This window comes from Carettochelys insculpta, chromosome 4 (genome assembly GCF_033958435.1).
Source record: "Carettochelys insculpta isolate YL-2023 chromosome 4, ASM3395843v1, whole genome shotgun sequence".
Taxonomy (NCBI): domain Eukaryota; kingdom Metazoa; phylum Chordata; order Testudines; family Carettochelyidae; genus Carettochelys; species Carettochelys insculpta.
The window spans coordinates 45,425,305-45,445,543 of record NC_134140.1 but is presented as its reverse complement, the minus strand read 5'-3'; the positions used below and the strand labels follow the sequence as shown (position 1 = coordinate 45,445,543).

General features: G+C 41.4%; 1 protein-coding gene across 7 annotated transcripts in view; it reads left to right on the top strand.

The window, feature by feature from the left end:
* Window positions 1-20,239, top strand: part of ATP8A1 (ATPase phospholipid transporting 8A1) — a 186,859-nt gene that overhangs the window by 103,059 nt on the left and 63,561 nt on the right. For all 7 annotated transcript variants that reach the window (XM_074992696.1, XM_074992695.1, XM_074992691.1 and 4 more), the window contains 3 exons: window positions 6,895-7,033; window positions 8,885-8,949; window positions 13,254-13,426. In XM_074992696.1, coding sequence (XP_074848797.1) covers window positions 6,895-7,033; window positions 8,885-8,949; window positions 13,254-13,426 — 377 coding nt within the window. The remainder of the gene's footprint in view (window positions 1-6,894; window positions 7,034-8,884; window positions 8,950-13,253; window positions 13,427-20,239) is intronic.

Here is a 20,239-nt window from a genome sequence, read left to right as displayed (position 1 = left end):
CCCTCACCTTCTGTGTAATTGGTATAGACCACATGTCTTAAAGAATAACAGATATACAGAGATCAGTAACCATTTTCTTCTTTTTAACCAGTTAAGATGCAGTGAGCTTGAGTCACATCCAGTGTTAAAATTTTTCTTGTTGGTTTCTTTATTTTAACTCTGCCATTTGGGAGGCAGTATGTCTTTATAGTAAAATTTAAAAGAACTGATTTGGTACAGATACTGTCTGTATGACCCAAAGTGTGGAAGGAGTTTACTCACTCTGATTGTAGTGGTAACAGAGAGGAAGCTGTGTTAGTCTATACATTATCAAAACAAAAAGCAGTCACATAGCACTTTAAAGACTAGCAAAATAGTTTATTAGGTGAGCTTTCGTGGGACAGACCCACTTCTTCAGACCATAGCCAGACCAGAACAGGCTCAATGTTTAAGGCACATAGAACCAAAAACAGTAAGCAAGGAGGACAAATCAGAAAAAGATAATTAATTTGATAATTTGCTCACCTTGATTATCTTTTTCTGATTTGTCCTCCTTGCTTACTGTTTTTGGTTCTATGTGCCTTAAACATTGAGCCTGTTCTGGTCTGGCTATGGTCTGAAGAACTCAAATGTGATTTGAGGGTTCTGAAAGAACTCAAATGTGAAATTGCGGAGTTATTAACAGTGGTTTGTAACCTATCCTTTAAATCCACTTTGGTACCAAATGACTGGAAGACGGCCAATATAACGCCAATATTTAAAAAAGGCTCTAGAGGAGATCCTGGCAATTATAGACCGATAAGTTTAACATCAGTACCAGGCAAATTAGTAGAAACACTAGTAAAGAGTAAAATTGCAAGGCACATAGAAGAGCACGAATTGTTGGGCAAAAGTCAGCATGGTTTCTGCAGAGGGAAGTCGTGTCTGTCTAATCTATTAGAATTCTTTGAAGGGGTTAATAAACATGCGGACAAGGGGCACCCAGTGGACATAATATACCTAGATTTCCAGAAAGCCTTTGACACGGTCCCACACCAAAGGCTTTTATGTAAATTAGGTGGTCATGGGATAGGAGGAAAGGTCCTTTCATGGATCGGGAATTGGTTAAAAGACAGAAAACAAAGGGTTGGAATAAATGGTAAATTTTCACAATGGAGGGGGGTAACTAGTGGTGTTCCCCAGGGCTCAGTCCTGGGACCGATCCTGTTCAACTTGTTCATCAATGATCTAGAAAATGAGGTAAGCAGTGAGGTGGCAAAGTTTGCAGATGACACCAAGTTGTTCAGGACAGTCAAAAGCAAAAGGGATTGTGAAGAACTACAAAAAGATCTCAGCAAACTGAGTGATTGGGCAGCAAAATGGCAAATGAAATTTAATGTGGGTAAGTGTAAGGTAATGCATGTTGGAAAAAATAACCCAAATTACATGTACTACATGATGGGGTCAAATTTAGCTACGACAGATCAGGAAAGGGATCTTGGAGTTATAGTGGATAGTTCTCTGAAGACATCCACGCAGTGTGCAGCGGCAGTTAGTAAGGCAAATAGGATGTTAGGAATTATTAAAAAAGGGATCGATAATAAGACAAAAGATATCATACTTCCCCTATATAAAACTATGGTACACCCACATCTCGAGTACTGCGTGCAGATGTGGTCTCCTCACCTCAAAAAAGATATATTGGCATTAGAAAAGGTTCAGAAAAGGGCGACTAAGATGATTAGGGGCTTGGAAAGGGTCCCATATGGGGAGAGGCTAGAGAGACTGGGACTTTTCAGTTTGGAAAAAAGGCGATTGAGGGGCGATATGATAGAGGTATATAAAATCATGAATGGTGTGGAGAAAGTGAATATAGAAAAATTATTTACCTTTTCCCATAATACAAGAACTAGGGGACACCAAATGAAATTGATGGGTAGTAGGTTCAAAACTAATAAAAGGAAATTTTTCTTCACACAGCGCACAGTCAACCTGTGGAACTCCTTGCCTGAGGAGGCTGTGAAGGCCAGGACTCTATTAGGGTTTAAAAAAGAGCTTGATAAATTTTTGCAGGTTAGGTCCATAAATGGCTATTAGCCAGGGATAAAGTATGGTGCCCTAGCCTTCATAACAAGGGCAGGAGATGGATGGCAGGAGATAAATCACTTGATCATTGTCTTCTGTTCTCCTTCTCTGGGGCACCTGGCATTGGCCACAGTCGGCAGATGGGATGCTGGGCTTGATGGACCTTTGGTCTGACCCAGTATGGCCATTCTTATGTTCTTATGTTCTTAAATATTGAGCCTGTTCTGGTCTGGTTATGGTCTGAAGAAGTGGGTCTGTCCCACGAAAGCTCACCTAATAAACTATTTTGCTAGTCTTTAAAGTGCTACTTGACTGCTTTTTTTTTTTTTTATTGGAGTGGGAAGTGCATCAGACCAAGTCAACCAAGACTAGTAATTTGCAAGTCTATTATTAACATTGAACATTCCCTAACATTAAGCGACTCACTGCTCAATTTAAGTCGACTTAATTACTCACTCATATCTGGGTTGGCCAGCTGGAGCAGTCCCATCCTTGGCATGGCCCCAGCCCCATGCCTGCTGGCTGGCCAGCCAGAGCAGGGCCAACGCTGGAGTGGCCACAGCCCTGCACATACCTGCCAGCCACTACAATCTTAGTCTCATGCTGGCCAGCCAGCCCCAACAGTTTCAGTTCCAGCCATAGCTTCCCCAGACCTGGCCAGGCTGTCCAGTTGCAGAACCCCAGCCCTGAGCCTTCCAGTCAGGTGAAGGAATCCCAGCTGCAGTCCCAACCCCATCAGTCTGGCCAGCTGGAGCCACCATCACAATGGCCAGCCCAAGCAATGTAATTCTAATTGTTTAGCCTGTTAACTGTTTGAATGATATTTACATCCCTGCTTCCTGTATAATAAGATGGGACACTTTTCCTAGTTTCCTTAGCTGCCTAACCTAATTAATGGAAAATTGTGGTGATGTGAACACATCTTAAGCCCCAGCTCTCCTACTTGTATCCTTGTACAAGGAACCTATCCCTGGTGGCAATTTTCAGTTATGAACCCTATCCTGGAGTTAGGGACATACAGCATTTCTTGCAATAAGTGCTTTTTTTTATCCAGCTCACAAGACAATAGGATCTGTGGGTCCCATTAACTTTAATAAACTGCTTTGCAAGATGGTCTTTTACCCAGTTTTAACAATACTCAGGTCTCCAGCTTTGCTTAAGATAACCGAGTCTAATACTGATATGACTTACAATTTCTAAAACAGTTGCTAAAAGAGTGTAATTGGCTACATCAGTGTCACCAAGATGCCCCAATCTGTCACATTCAGGAGGATCACAAATTCTGATGTTCTAGGTGTAGGCTAAGAGGCATAGGCTCCCAGACTTATCTACATTGATTGAGTATCAGAGAGGTAGCTGTGTTAGTCTGTATCTTCGAGAACAACAAGAAGTTCTGTGGCATCTTATAGACTAACAGGTATTTTGGAGCATAAGCTTTCGTGGGCAAAGATCCGCTTCATCATACACATGCATCTGATGCATCTGATGAAACGGGTCTTTGCCCACAAAAGCTTAAGCTCCAAAATATCTGTTAATCTATAAGGTGCCACAGGACTTCTTGTTGTTCTACATTGATCGAGTCTGGTTATTTCTGTTTCATATAGGTGATATCATATGCCCACGATCCTGTGAGAGCTATTGAAATAAGGCACAGTTTTAACAATGAGGATGATTAATCATTGGATCAAACTATTAAAAGAAGTGGTGGATTTTCCATCTTTAGAAATCACAGACCAAGAATGAAACCCATTATGAAAGACATAGAATCATAGAACAATAGGACTGGTAGGGACCTTGAGAGGCCATCAAGTCCAGCCCCCTGCCCCAATGGCAGGACCAAGTACTATCTAAACCATCCCTGATAGACATCCGTCTAACCTGTTCTTAAATATCTCCAGCGATGGAGATTCCACAACCTCCCTTGGCAATTTATTCCACTGTTTGACCACCCTGACAGTTAGGAACTTTTTCCTAATGTCCAGCCTAAACCTCCCTTGCTGCAGTTTAAGCCCATTGCCTCTTGTTCTATCCTCAGAGGCCAAGAAGAACAAGTTTTCTCCTTCCTCCTTATGACTCCCTTTTAGATACCTGAAAACCGCTATCATGTCTCCCCTCAATCTTCTCTTTTCCAAACTAAACAAGCCCAATTCTTTCAACCTTTTTTCATAGGTCACATTCTCTAGACCTTTAATCATTCTTGTTGCTCTTTTCTGGACCCCCTCTAGTTTCTCCACATCTTTTTTGAACTGCGGTGCCCAGAACTGGACACAATACTCCAGCTGAGGCCTAACCAGTGCAGAGTAGAGCGGAAGAATGACTTCTCGTGTCTTGTTCACAACACACCTGTTAATGCATCCCAGAATCATGTCTGCTTTTTTTTTTTTGCAACAGCATCACACTGTTGACTCATATTTAGCTTATGGTCGACTATAATCCCTAGATCCCTTTCTTCTGCAGTCGTTCCTAGACAGTCTCTCTCCATTCTGTGTGTGTGAAACTGATTGTTCTTTCCCAAGTGGAGCACTTTGCATTTGTCCTTATTAAACTTCATCCTGTTTACCTGAGACCACTTCTCCAGTTTATCCAGATCACTTTGAATTATGACCCTATCCTCCAAAGCAGTTGCAACCCCTCCCAACTTGGTATCATCTGCAAACTTAATAAGCGTACTTTCTTTGCCAATATCTAAATCATTGATGAAGACATTGAACAGAACCGGTCCTAACACAGACCCCTGTGGAACCCCACTTCTTATACTTTTCCAGCAGGATTGAGAACCATTAAGAACTACTCTCTGGGTACAGTTATCCAGCCAGTTATGCACCCACCTTATAGTAGCCTCATCTAAATTGTATTTGCGTAGTTTTTTTTATAAGAATATCACGTGAGACCGTATCAAATGCTTTACTAAAGTCTAGGTATACCACATCTACCGCTTCTCCCCTATCCACAAGGCTCGTTATCCTATCAAAGAAAGCTATCAGATTAGTTTGACAAGATTTATTCCTTACAAACCCATGCTGGCTGTTTCCTATTACCTTACCACCTTCCAAGTGCTTGCAGATGATTTCTTTAATTACCTGCTCCATTATCTTTCCTGGCACTGAAGTTAAGATGACTGGCCTGTAATTTCCTGGGTTATTCTTATTCCCCTTTTTATAGATGGGCACTATATTTGCCCTTTTCCAGTCTTCTGGAATCTCTCCTGTCTCCCCTGATTTTCCAAAGATAATAGATAAAGGCTCAGTTACCTCCTCTATCAGCTCCTTGAGTATTCTAGGATGCATTTCATCAGGCCCTGGTGACTTGCAGACGTCTAATTTTCCTTAGTGATTTTTAACTTGTTCTTTTTTTATTTCAACTTCTAACTGTCCCCCTTTCCCACTAGCATTCACTATGTTGGGCATTCCTTCATCAGACTTCTCAGTGAAGACAGAAAGAAGTCATTAAGCATCTCTGCCATTTCCAAGTTCCCTGTTACTGTTTCTCCCTCCTCACTGAGCAATGGCCCTACCCTGTCCCTGGTCGTCTTCTTGTTTCTAATATATTTATAAAAAGCCTTCTTGTTTCCCTTTATGCCTGTAGCTAGTTTAAGCTCATTTTGTGCCTTAGCCTTTCTAATCTTGCTCCTGCATTCTTGTGGTGTTTGCCTATATTCATCCTTTAATTTTTCCTTGTTTCCATTTTTTTATATAATTCCTTTTTTTATTTTGAGATCATGCAAGATCTCCTGGTTAAGCCAAGGCAGTCTTTTTCCATATTTTCTATCTTTCCTACACAGCGGGATAGCTTGCTTTTGGGCCCTTAATGTCCCTTTGAAAAAACTGCCAACTCTCCTCAGCTGTTTTTCCCCTCAGTTTTCCTTCCCATGGGACCTTACCTACCAGCTCTCTGAGTTAACCAAAATCTGCCCTCCCAAAATCCATTATCTCTATTTTGCTGTTTTCTGTTCTACCCTTCCTTAGGATTGCGAACTCTGATTTCATGATCACTTTCACCCAAGCTGCCTTCCACCTTCAAGTTCTCTACCAATTCCTCCCTATTTGTTAAAATCAAATCTAAAACAGCTTCCCCCCAGTAGCTTTTTCAACCTTTTGGAATAAAAAATTGTCTCCAATACAATCCAAGAACTTACTGTATAGTCTGTGCCCCGCTGTATTAGTTTCCCAACATATGTCTGGATAGTTGAAGTCCCCCATCACCACCAAATCTGGGGCCCTGCTTGACTTTGTTAGTTGTTTAAAAAAAGTCTCATCCACCTCTTCCACCTGGCTAGGCGGCCTGTAGTAGATGCCTAGCAGGACATCACCCTTGTTTTTTACTCCTTAGTCTAACCCAGAGACTCTCAACACGTCCATCTCCTACGCCCATCTCCACCTCAGTCCAAGTGTGTAGATTTTTAATATATAAGGCAACACCTCCCCCCTTTCTTCCCTGTCTATGCTTCGTAAGCAGGCTGTACCCTTCAATACCAACATTCCAATCATGTGTATTATCCCACCAAGTTTCTGCGATGCCAACTATGTCATAGTTATATTTATTTATTAGAACTTCCAATGGCTTCCTTTAGTCAGACATAATTTACTTGGCTCAATACAAGAATATTTAGGGCCCATATTATACTGATAAGATTAGGTGATCCATCTTATGAAAAATTTAAAAATGAAGCTTTCAAATCTTTCCAGCATAGTCTTGTTGTTTTAAGCCAATGTGGTCAGTACAGTTTAAGAGATGCGTAAAGGGTCCAGAAAAGTAAATGTTAAAATTACTGTTTGCGAAGATTTGGAAATTTCAGCAGGTAGCTCTTCTTTGAAGTCCTTTAATTGCAGCTTTAATTCTGTATGTTCACAGAATCTTCAGCTGCTTGGAGCTACAGCCATTGAAGACAAGCTGCAAGACAAAGTTCCTGAAACCATAGAAACTCTAATGAAAGCAGACATCAAAATTTGGATTCTTACTGGAGACAAACAAGAGACTGCTATTAACATTGGTATTGGATTTTATTTTGTGATATATTTGGACTTTTTTAAAAACTCTAAATTTTAGTGACAAAAACCATCCAACATGGGAAGAAATTAGAACATTAATGTTTTCAGACAGGGGATGTATTGTAGAGTTAATATCATGTGGCACTCTAAGATTTAAGTGGTTGCTCACTATGCAGTATTTTGAGGGGAAATAATTTTAGGAGCAATTTGTTTCATAGTGCAACATTAATTTAGAATTTTCTGGCTTTGTTCTGTATGCTTGTTCAGTTAAAGTAGTTCTTGAAGGATTTCATTGATTTGTTCCATTAAAATGAATCAACTCTGTCTTACAAAACTTAGGTCCTAACATTTTCAAACTACTTCTTTCTGCGGTTTGATTTGGGAGATGATGCTGAAAAATGTGGCCAGCATCACAGAACTTCAACAAAGCGTTTTATTGAAGTCCCCTGAAAAGATAAATAGAGAGGGGAAAGATAACATTTTCCTTCCAGCTTGATAAGAAAACATTTTTGTTTGTTTTTTTTAAATATGAAATACAGATAGATAGCACAGGGCTTTTTTTTGTTTTTTTAAACCTTTTTTAAATAGATACTTATTCTTATGGTGTCAGTCACATGAACGAATACTCACATGGAGGAGTTCTGCAGGCATCACTAAAGTGGGCCTCATCTTCAAAACACCTTTCTCAGGCATATGGCCTCTTTGATCTTAATAGAATTAGTTGTGGGAATAAACTTCCTCATGTGCATAGATCGGGGGGAGATGGGGAGGGACCTCAAGTCAGGGTTTGTGGTGTAGGGTGTGGACGGGATCAGGAATTCCAGCCAATGAGAGCAACAGTATGAAGCCTCTTTGCAGCACTTTCAAGACTGCTGCTTGCTTCCCCTTCCCTTGCCCCAGCTGGGGGGAACTGTAACAAGCAAGAGTGGAGCTAAGAGCCAGTGATCTTGATCTAGCCCCAGCTTGCCTGATCTGGCGTGCAAGCCTCAGGGCTTGGCACCCCCAACCATGCTGCTGGCCAGATGCTTGGGAGGAGACCTCTGAGCATCAGATCCAGGCCAGGGGCTGGGATTCCTGATCCCTGATGGCGTATATACGAGCTCAGATCCAAAGAGAACAAAACCAAAACCAGACTGTCAATGAATCAGCAAGCTTTGTGTTTCTAATATTGTTATACAATTGTTATTTTTCTTATAATATTAAATTGTTCTAGGTAATCTATTTCCATTTCTTGATCCTAAAAGAATAGAATAGTAAAATAGCAAGTAAATACTATCATGAATGCACAGTGTTACAGATTTTTATGGATGTTTTTACTGGGAATTTTCAGAAATTCTGTAAGAATCATTCATGCAAAGAAAATATGGTTCTGCTGTAGAGGTAACATCAAGGTAACACAAGGAAAATATTATCAGACAGATATTTCTATTAGAAATTGTTATTGTTACATCCTGTATTCCAAAGTGTTACCATTTCTTTTCTTATTTTAAATACTGAAAGGAATGGCCAGACTTTGTCTCAAGCACACAAACAAATTGGGAATAAGGGAATTTCGAAGTCTGGGGTTGATTTTGAAGCGCCCACGTCTACTCAGCCAGTTTACTTTCAAAAGCAGCACTTTCGAAGTGTGATTGGCTGCTATTATGCTAATGAGGCACTGAATAGTCACATCAGCACCTCATTAACCAGTTTGGATCCATGCCCTTTACATGCCCCTTCCGAAAGGGAGGGGCATGTGTAGACATGGCCTGAGTGTTTCTCAAAATTTTATCTCTAATTTAAAAGAAATATTTCATTAAGTTATAAATGTTTTAGAGTAGAGCAGTTATTTGTAACTTTTTTTTTTTAAACAGGTCACTCATGTAAACTTTTGAAAAAGAACATGGGACTTATTGTTATCAATGAAGGTTCTCTTGATGTAAGTAAAATCTGCAAATTCTGCAATGTGAAAAACGAGTATAAGCACCATTAAAACATTGTCTTCTTGTACTTAAAATATCCAGGTATCTGTAAAATATTCTTCCTTTGTGGGGAGCAGCAACTCTAGTATCTGTAAGAAATTATTAGAAGCTATTAAAACTAATACAGGTTGAACCTCTCTAGTCCAGCATTCTCTCATCCAGCAACATCCGCAATCCAGCATGATTTTAGTTAGCCAGATAACTACTTATCATGGGTGAGGCCAAGTTTCGGCTGGTGCCATAAAGTTTGTTTACAGCCACCAGTCCTGGCTCTCAGTGTTCTTTGCTGTTATTTAGCTGTAATTTACCCCAAATGTCGTCTGAGAGTGCAGTAAGCAGTGGAAATGTTGGTAACATGCTAAACAGTGTTGACCTCCCATGGTTTGGCAGGTTCTCTTGTCTGGCACTAATCAGGTCCTAGTCTTAATTCCTTGTCTTGTTTGAGTGAGTTTTGGTCACCTAGCCAAAACAATTTGTTGGATTTTTTTTTTTTAATGCTTCAGGATAGCTGCATAAGAAAATCATTGTGCCATGGCTCTGTTGAATGGCTGGAACTAATTGGTGTCTGTTTTTGTACAAAATATGTAATATTTGGTAAAGCAATAATTAGTACCCGCGTATGTTATGCCTCAAACATATTTCTTAAACTCAAATGACTAAGTAAATATTGAAATGCCACCATCAGAACTTGATTTATCGATCATTTGAATCTCTTAAATATAAGTTAGTGATTGGGACAAATTCACCCATTACGAACTGATGCAGATTCTCTAACCAGTGTCCAATATTTACTTTGAAATCAATAGGTAACAATTGTGCTGGTTACCATTTTCTATACCTCAGATTTACTACATGTGACCTTTCCAACAGTGTGATTAAGTGTAGAAGTAATAAAATGTTGTTTTAGTTCAAAAGAAACTCCCAAAAAGGGGATTTGATCCCTGTGAGACATTTTTTGCCCTTTAGGTTTCTAAACAATGTACCGTATTTCATACATGCCAGGAGAGAGCCTTTAGATCAGGAAACTTTATGACATTAAGTGAAAACGTCTCCTGGGGGAGAAGGCAGCTAAGGAATGCAACTTTTTTCTCCCTCTAAAGGATTGCTGGGTAAAATTAAAACCATGGAATGGAAAGAAGTCTTTCTGTGGCATGAAAGTACCTTTGTTCCTGAAAGACTTGGGAAACTCCCAAAAGAACAATGATTAATTCGTCATATAGTTATTTTCAGAAGCTGAGGAGAGGAAGAGCTATAGGTATATGAGAGGGGAGCTGGGTAAAGGCAGAGAGAAACTGAGGAAGAGGGAGTTAGTAAAGAGAAACACAAGGGGAGAGTAGAGTGGGAGGCATAACAGGTAAGAGCCATGAAGTTTGGTACCTGTGAGTTTTAGTAGTAGTGTATTTGGGTTCAGTGTCCTTCATCCAGCCCCTATATAGCCACTGAAAAAGTCAACAAATTAGAAACTAAAAATATGGTATTTTCCCCATGTGTTGCTGGCCCGGGTGCTGCAGAATTGAAGACTCCTCTGAGTTCAGGAACCGTAAAGACTGTAAAGGAGCAGAGAAGCTGCTGCCTAGCACAGTAGGGGTTAAAGAACGCCTGTGGGCTCAGCTAGCCTTGCCTCACTATATCTGCAGCCAGTACCAGGCCTGCAAATGGGAGGAAAAAAGCAGGAGCCTGGCTCCGTTGGGGGCTGAGTGGTAAGGAAGCAAGAGCACTCTGCTTGCCTGAAGGGACAGATAAGTAACAAGCCAGCCAACACTGATACTGGGGAGAAGTAAACCCTCCACTGCCAACAGGAGCCTGTAGCTAATCCCCATCTGGGGGGTTATTTAATTAGCTGGGACACACCCTAAGCTAAAGTAACTTTTAATAGGAAGTCACCCAGGGCAATGGGTCTTGAACCTTCAACCACTCCTCCACCAGGGAGGCAGATCCATCAGTCCCTGTTATGGGTAAACTGCACAGGACTGTGGGGGAGGGCATGGGTCCCCCTCCAATCCTTCTGACCAATGATCTTGCCACTATTCCACCTGGCCACTGAGGATACATTCATAGTCCAAAAGGCTCTGATTTTCCCCTTCACCTCCTTCGCTGCATTTGGTGCTGGCTTCTTTGGAGAAGAAGCGTAAAGGTCTACATATTTTCACAGTTTTCACACTAAGAACCCCCAAGCTGTTGTTTGTATTCCCTATTTGGAGTGGGGGAGAAGAGATTGTTGGGCATGGTTGACCCCCTAGTGACGGATGTTAAAATGAAGCTAAAAGATCCTAACTTAATACTTTTAAATAGTCTCTTTCATAGGTGGACAACATTGGGGAGGGGGTAGTATTTATTTCTGCTTTTTTGTTGGCTTTAGTTATAAGTAAATCTAGACTAAGGGAGCAGTAGATCAATTTTTTACATTTAGAAGGTTGCATAATTGCAACATAGAGAGGGTTGTTTTGTTTTGCTTATTTTAATGGGTGCCTTGAATTTAAGGAATATTTCAGAATGAAGTCTGAAAGCAGCAGCCCTTGGCCCTGCCAAGTGTAGCAAAGAAAACTGCATTTATGGCACAAAGAGGCTGGAACTACATTAAGCTCTGCTCATATCTAAGCACACCCATAAGTGATTTTCATTTATAACTTTTCTTTTTTCCTCACCCCAAATGTAGCAACACATGTAATCCTTAATAAGGATTATGTCCGTTTAAAATTATATAGTTCAATTATTTCTGCTGTGAAGGAAAAGTATAGAGGTTTTTTCCACTATCTTGCAATTCAGACCACTGAAATTTTTTATAGCTCCTTTTAATATAGCAAGAGCCAAGAATGAGATAAAGAAATATTTAGCCCAGAAGTTGAATGTTCTCGCAAACTGTGACAATGTAAAGATTAGGTTATATTAGAAACTGTTTTGCAGCTTTAGAGTTGCTGCTATTGGCAACCATTGTAATTTATGCATGTGTTCCTAAATTAACATCTAAAATGTTTGAAGGCACCAGCATATTTTCCCTAGATATTTTGATGTAATAATCACAATGTTTTCAGAAACTTCAAAAAATAACTTTAAATAGCTACTCTCATGACCTGAAGTGAGGGCTATGTTGTCTGGGCTTGCGGAAGGAAAGCAGCTGTGCTTTTTGGCAGAGCTGGAAAGAAGGAGGTCAGAACCTGCTGCAGGAAGGTGAGTGGTGATCAGCTTTGCAGTGCTGACACCCTGAGGGAATGTAAGGGTAGAAGACCTTAAAGGTGCAAGCACTGGGCATTGGAAGCCCTTTCTTCATGCAGCAAGCAAGGCAGCACCCACCTATCTGTGTCCTAGAAGTGGAAGTATCAAGTTGGGTTAGAACCTGCAGTGGTGTTCCACTCTATTTTAGATGAAGTGAGAAGGGATGTTTCCCACTCTGTATTGGACTGAGGCTTTTTCCACTTTTCCCGCAACCAATATCAGGGGCTATGTATTATGGTGAGGAGAAAAGGAGGTAGACCGTATGTCTCAACTTATTTTATAAGCATGGGGTGGATATCCAGTGCAGGTAATTTATAGGGAGGCATCCAGTAAGTAGACAAAAGGCATGGTAAAGGAATTAAAAGGAGGCTGCTAGTTAAAAGAACAGAATGAGAGGGGTTTCTGGTCTCCTACAACTGGAGTTGCTATGAGCCAACCCCCAGTTTTTAGCCCACCTTAATCCTGCTGTGAAGGAGGTTGGATAGAAAGATCCAAGCCAAGACTTTGTTGGGGGACCTGGAAGGAAAATGAAAGCAAGCTGGTGGAGGTTTTGGGTAGCTACAGTAAACTCTTTCACATACAGCAGATAATGAGAAACAAACAAAAATGTATGCAGAGTGTTTTACTTACAACAGCAGTATTGTACACTGCAAACCTATACTGTATTTGCTTTATTTATTTGTAATTACTTTCACTACACTATACTTGTGGAAAATATAACTAAAATTTACTTATGGTTAAAATGCCAGTTATTTGAGCGTTCCAGGTGATAGAATGCCATTTAACACAGAGTTTACTGTGTTTGAATAAACATGATGTTGCCTGCAGTCTGTTCTTTTGTGTGCTGGATAGTCTCAAGACATCTTAATCAGGCTGCAACTTTATTATTAAGCCTATATCAAGAGTGTCCTGATAACATAGCATATATGTTTAGTGATAGAAGCATAATGTCAATTTCTGTTTACTACTACATTGAAAAGTACAACATAGTTTGAATGGAGAAACAAATTGAAATGAATATGAGTAATATGTATTTTTTGTGTAACAGGGAACAAGGGAGACCCTAAGTCGTCATTGCAGTACTCTTGGAGATGCTTTGAGGAAGGAAAATGATGTTGCTCTTATAATTGATGGCAAAACACTGAAGTATGCCTTGACATTTGGAGTAAGACAGTATTTCCTGGATTTGGCTTTGTCATGTAAAGCTGTTATTTGCTGCAGGTAAGATTTGAGGTGTGTCCTTTTTTTCTTTCTGAGAATAAAATACTATTCAGAAATAGACTTTTTCTGGCACCAGACTTTTTGAATATTCGTCTAGATTAAAAGCGTTAGAGAAAAGACAATATAAAAGGTAAAAGTTAATGAAGATTTTGTTGAAATAAATTATATATTTGTTATAATTTCGTTTGTTTATATCATCACATAATATTGCTCGATGGAGGGGAGGGTATTATAATCCAGACCACTAGTTGGAGGAATTAAGAAGCAAAAGAGGGGTCCATGATCTGGCTCAGAAACAGCCAGTGTTTACCCAACAGTAGATTGGGTCAACAAGATTCAGGCACTGATTTCCACAGGGTTATCTATCTCTCTTCAGCTCCAGCTCCTGGACATTGCTTAGAGATCACTTCAAAGACAAGAATGCACATGAGAACTTCTAAGACTTTTCCTATAAACTTGGACTCATACTCTGCAAAAGGTGTAAAAGAAATGCACTTTTTTTAAGACCTTGTCTTCCAAAACAGAGCCCACTCTGCTAATCCCATACACCAGTCTATTCAGACTAGGAGCTCACCATAACAAGAGAACTTGTTCAAAATCTGAGAAGCTTCAAACATCAATCTAGACATAAGAACAGCTTTGTCTCTTGGCTTCCTCCAAGGGCCATGCTACCCATGCTGGCTTTTCGTGGCTTTCCAGGTTACTTTCTTATTCTTATATACAAATGAACACAGATGCTATACAGCCACCTGTGTTTGCTGTCATTGCCAGGAAATCCCCGTCACCCATATACAGTAAATCCCCAATTTAATGGACCACAATTTAACGGACTTCAGAAATAACAGATGCTGTCCACCAGCCCCTTCCTCCCTTAAATTCCAGCAACTCATCAGAGCCACTGGACTGCTGCCAGGGCTGGAGGAGCCACAGCTGGGGCTGCCAGGGCCGTAGGAGCTGCCAGAGTGGCTGGGACTGCCTCAGTGGCTGGGGCTGGAGGAGCCGCTGGAGCTGCTCAGGCCACTGCTGCAGTTGCGGCTGCTGTCATGGCTGAGGCTGGAGGAGCCACCCGGGCTGCCGCAGCAGCTTATAGCAGGCAGGCCCAGAGGCTCTGCGCAGGAAACGGTAAAGAGCTCACTGTGTTCCTCCCAGGTCTCGAATGGAGCTCTCCCTAGTGCAGCTTGCAAGGTGCCTCCAGTCCTGCAGATTCTGATTTAACAGACTTTCGGCATTAACAGCCACCCCTTCCCCCCATTAGTCCATTAAATCGAGGGTTTACTCTAATTCAGTGTCTCTTCCAACCCAAAAATGCTGGTCCATGTCAAGAGTGGTGAAATCCATTATTTCAGCTATCAAAAAATATTCAATTGATCCCTCCTTTCAGCTACATGAAAAGCGTGTAGTGCTCCAGTCACTTCCACTGAGCTCTGTAGTTGTCCATAGTAAAAAACATTTGCTTTTAACAGCCTAAAACACTGATTAAGTGTCTGAGTGTTACCAGTGTCAGTGTTTGAATTTAGTTAATACATTTAAGTAATCAAAGATCAAGTGAACTTCTTGATTTCTGGTTAGATATTTTATGGCATATCGCTGAAAAAGGATATGTTTTTACTATAAACAATCCTGAGATTCATCAAGAATAAAATGAAATTTTGATGGCAGAACAAGGAGAAACAGTCTAAAGTTACAGGGGGGAGATGTAGGCTGGATATTAGGAAAAACTGTTTCACCAGGAAAGTGGTGAAGCACTGGAATGTGATAGGTGGTAGAATCTCTATCCCTAGAGGTTTTTAAGTCCCAGTTTGATATAGTCCTGTCTGGGATAATTTAGTTAGATTTGATCCTGCTTGAGGCAGGGGACTTGATGACCTCCTGAGGTCCCTTCCAGCCCCAGAATTCTATGATCTTTTCATCTCTTGTACATGCTGAATCTTTTAATCAGAAAAATGTATTTCAATAATCTTTTTCTGGTGGTCTTAATTCAGAAATACAAAGGTTGGAAGTAATAGGAGCATAGGTGTTTGAGTAGCATCTGAAGTTTTATTAGGAATGTTATACCCATGAGCAGGAGCTCCAAGAGAATAGGAGGGTAAAGAAAGTATAAAATACTCATCCTGTGGTTCATGTAGGCATTTTGTTAGAAATATAGACATTGTGTGAATGCTCACAGTGAGAGAACAGATCAGCTGTTGGTATTCACCGAATTATCAGAATTTACGTTACAGGGACTGGAAGAGCTAGAAATCTCAGTTGGGATCAAGAGCAAAATATAGAATATTTCTAAAATGCTCGAAAAATAAAGAGTGAATAACATGGAAGGGATTATTATTTTATTTTTGTTATTTTTTTCAGTTATTTTTATTACATTCTGGTTTATAGTTTAAAAAAAAATCAGGTTCTCTTATATAGAATTTTATCCAGTTGCTTTATATTTTCTGAGAGGTAGGTTGAAAAAGAAAAGAAGGAATACAGTAAACTCTCTGTTTTTAACCAGTATTCAATCAATGGGTACTCTCAAATAACTGGCATTAACAATAACTGCCACCATGTGCTATCCTGGCACCTGGGTTTCTTCTTCCAGGGGGCTGTGCTATTTGCAGGCAGTGAAGGGATCCCAATCTGCCCTGAGCCATTGATGCTGCTTCCCCTTCTTAAGAAAGGACTGGCACTGAGATGTGGGTAGGGAGCCAAGGTAAAGCTGCTGCATCCGCTGCTCCCCATCCCTTCCTGGGCTGCAGAGGCTCCATGGCTGCTCAGCAACCACCACTGGGGGGGAAGAGGGGATGGGAGAGTGCCCATTTGCCATGTGCCAGCACCCCATGCAGCAAGAGGAGTTGGGGCCTGAACCACTGGGGGCTGCTGAACCCCTGCGAGAGGGTGGCAAGACAAGTGGACAGAGCACAGGGAGCTAGCCCCCTCCCCAGCATAGCAACACAGGCCAGGGCCTGAGTTGTCGAACCCTGTCAGGGAGTGCAGTAGAACGAGTGATCGGAGCTAGGGGAACCAGCCCACCCCACGCTCCAGGACTGCAGTACAGGCCTGAGTTGTTGAACCCTGGCAGGGAGTATGGAGTGGGCTGTGTGGGCAGAGGCAGTGCTCCAAGATGCTAGGCTGCAGGCTTTGGGGAGGGGACTGCAGCTGTAGTGTAGCCACCTGTCAGATCTGGCAGCAAAGGGAAATCTCTCTGTTATCCGGACTATTTTAACCGGCAATCTGCCAGTCACGGGCCTGCTGGATATGGAAGAATTTACTGTAATATAAGAAGCAAGCATCTATGCAGAGCCAGCAAGAAAAGTTTTTCCTCTATGAATCATCTGTCATACTCCTGTAAAAAGGAGCCTGTTTTAATGTTCTTTATGAATCTGTTCCATGGCAGGACAGGCAGACTCTCTAGACTCGGCTGTAAGGCAGCCTTCCATTTGAGCAGAGGGAACATTTTATTAATACCAGCAGTTTGCATTGGCAAAGAATGTGGCCCATGCATGCTGTTATTTTAAAAAAAATAATAATAATCTTTAGTAGCAGGTTATTTTTTTAACCACCATTAACACCACCTTCTACTCTTAATTTAGCTAGTATATAAAATATTGTGCCTCCACTGCGCTAAATAGCCAGTTAAACCTGATTTACTAAATTTCTGTTGAAACGGGGAACTCGTCGTTCCAAGAATCTCATCAACAGCTAGTAAGATACCATTTTTCCCATATAATTTTTTCAAGACCTCTCAATATTTCCAGCTTCATGAGAATGGCGCCTTTAGGCTTCGAGCATCCAAAAACTTGAGTAAACGGTGTCCTTTAGAGTTGCATGAGCTCATCGTGGCACTGAACTTTTGGTGCCTGGTGTAAAATAAAGAGATGCTGTTGTTGTTTAAACTCAGCATTTCACTTCAGTGCTAGATTTGTGAGATTACAGTTTTTATTCAGTTAAGAACTCAGCTCATGTTCCCCTGGGCCGTACTACTCACCAACCTGCCATGAGTAGGAATACACAGAGGCAATCTAAGAAAGAAAAGGTTTTTATGAGTGATTTTCACACATGTATTGCACTCACATATGCATGTGCTCATCATGTTTTCCAGAGCAGTACTTTTTGCAGTGGTCCATGAACCCTGTATTTCTTTCTGGCCCTTCCCAAAGGTATTTACTTCACAGTTTTCTTCTTTGTAGAAAGCTAGTTTAATTCTCTCCTTACCTGTAAACAGTTAGCGGTAAGTACCTGTTAGATTTTAAAGTGAGTTTTCATACTCTAGTTAGTTTTCAATGTTTAAACATCATTGGTATGCTGCACTCATCAGGCTTTAAGCACGCCCACTTGTATGAAGTGTCTTTTCAAAATAGTAATGTGCATGCCTTGCTGCCTTTTGTAGCTTTGGAAGAGGCATATTAAGGAGAGGTGCAATATCTGCCACTCATTCAGAAAAAGGATGGAGACTTCAGGAGCCCTTCATCTCAAACACCACCTCATGAAGCAGTCAATCAGACTTGCCTGGGTTTATGGTCCATTTGGTGATTACTCTGCTTCCTGTGCACAGGCTGCAAATGCAGCTGCAGTTGTCTCAGGCAGTCCCCCTTCTTGAAGAAAGAGAAGTCAGCACTCTGCTCCAGGGCCTTCCCAGAGAAAGACACATAAGACAGACTATAGTGACTTAAAGATCAAGAAAACTTCTTGAAAAAGGACTCAAAACACAATCGGAATTCAGCTGCCCACCATCAGCCCGTATCTCCCCAGTATTGCAGTGGCAGCATGATGGTACGGTACCTGTGACACTGGTACAGACTGCAAGATGGCCATTTGGTTTAAAACTAGTGGATACCGTTTCAGCAGCAGAATTTCTGATACTGACAATTGCAGGAGTTTGAGTCAGGAAAGGATTTGCTTTTCCTCTCTGTCCCAGGCTCTCCTGTGGTTCGGGTGTCCATGGCTTTGTTTGCATCTGTGGGTGGTCTTCAGTTTCCTAAGCTGTAGTGCAGAGATTATTAGTGGTACGGATATCATCATAAGCTAAGTAGTATACTAAGGGCTCTGCTCCTTCTCCAGTACTATTTTGGTACTGGAGCAAACTGTGGACACCAGTAGGGTCTTGAGATGCCATCCGGTCTTGACCTCTACACTAGCACTGAGCATTGGTACTGAGACAATAATTGACTTGCATAACAACTCCAGTTTCTACCACCATGTCAACTACAAGTGCTGGAGATACAACAATATACTGTTTCCCCAGAGCAGCCCATGCTGCAGGACAAACCATTGCCTTAGTAACCAATTTTAAAAGACAAATCATCTGCTACTGTTAACTTGTATTTTTCCTTGCCCAATGACTTAATGACTCCAGACACTTGATTTTAAGTCTGATCAGAAGTTTGCTAGAAGAATATCTACATCTTTGGGTATAGAAGCTAAGATTATGTAACAGAACACAAGCTTTTAGACATTTTTCTGGCCTTTGCCCCTTCTTATCAGTTTACCTCTTCTACAACTATCAAAGATCTTACACTATATGCCCGTCTCTGTAGCCTCTACAGCTAAGCACATGGATAAATACGATCTTGTCCCTATGCAAGACTTTGAAGATTTTAATTCCCATCCTTCCCCAAAATGCTTAATATTGAGAGCCACTAAGAAGAGATTGTATCAAGGCAGATTTATATTTAAAAAAAGAGACCAAGGCTGTGGCCACACTAGCTCCCTCCTTTCGGAAGGGACATGTTAATCAGGGATTTCAGAGGATGCTAATGAGGTGCTGACATGATTATGTATTGCCTCATTAGCATAATGGCAGCTGTGCATGATTCAAAAGTGCCACTTTCAAAACGCACACCACCGGTGTAGATGGGGGACTTTCAAAGGCTGTGACTGCACTACCCCCCTTTCGAAAGGGGAATGCTAATGAACCACTTCAGCAGATGCTAATGAGGTGCTGCCATGCATGTGCAGCACCTCATTAGCATAATGGTGGCCTCACACATTTTGAAAGTGCTGCTTTTGAAACGCATGGCGCCAGCATAGACAGGTATTTCAAAAGGACCCCTGGATTTTGAAAGCCGCTTCCTTCTTCCCATTTGGTTTTGGGCTTTCAAAATCCGGGGGGGCGGTCCTTTTGAAAGGCTCCCATCTACACTAGTGGTGTGCGTTTTGAAAGTGGCACTTTTGAAACATGCACAGCTGCCATTATGCTAATGAGGTGCTGCATATGCTTGGCACCACCTCAGCATCTGCTGAGAGGGCTCGTTGGCATCCCTGGTTTGAAAGGATGGTGCTAGTGTAGCCATGGCCAAAAGGACCCCCTGATTTTGAAAGCCCCTTCTTACTATTTGGTTTTAGGAAGAAGGGACTTTCAAAATCAGGGGATCCTTTTGAAAGGCCCCCGGCTACATGGGTGGCATTCATTTGGAAAACAGCACTTTCGAATCACGCACGGCTGCCATTATGCTAATGAGACACTGCATATTCATGTCAGCGCCTCATTAACATGCCACAGCCCAAGAGTCTAATAGATCTGGCGAGCTGGAAGTCTTTCCACTTCTAAGTTACTAGATTCTCTCTAGCGAGAGACCCACCAGGCTGCTGTGGGAGCCTGCACGAATGGTAAGAATGAGCATAGAAAGAGGTGACAGGTTGAGCACTAGGATCCAGAGACAGCAGTAATGCCTTCTCTTACCTCTTTATAACCTGCCACCCATGGATTGCTTCCCCAATTCACTGACTAGCTAACACCCTTTCTCCGGAGAGACTATCAGCTCATTTGACAAAAGCTCAAACTATTTGGTGACTTTCCTGAAGGATTTCTCAATAATGGGCTATTATAGGTCTGCT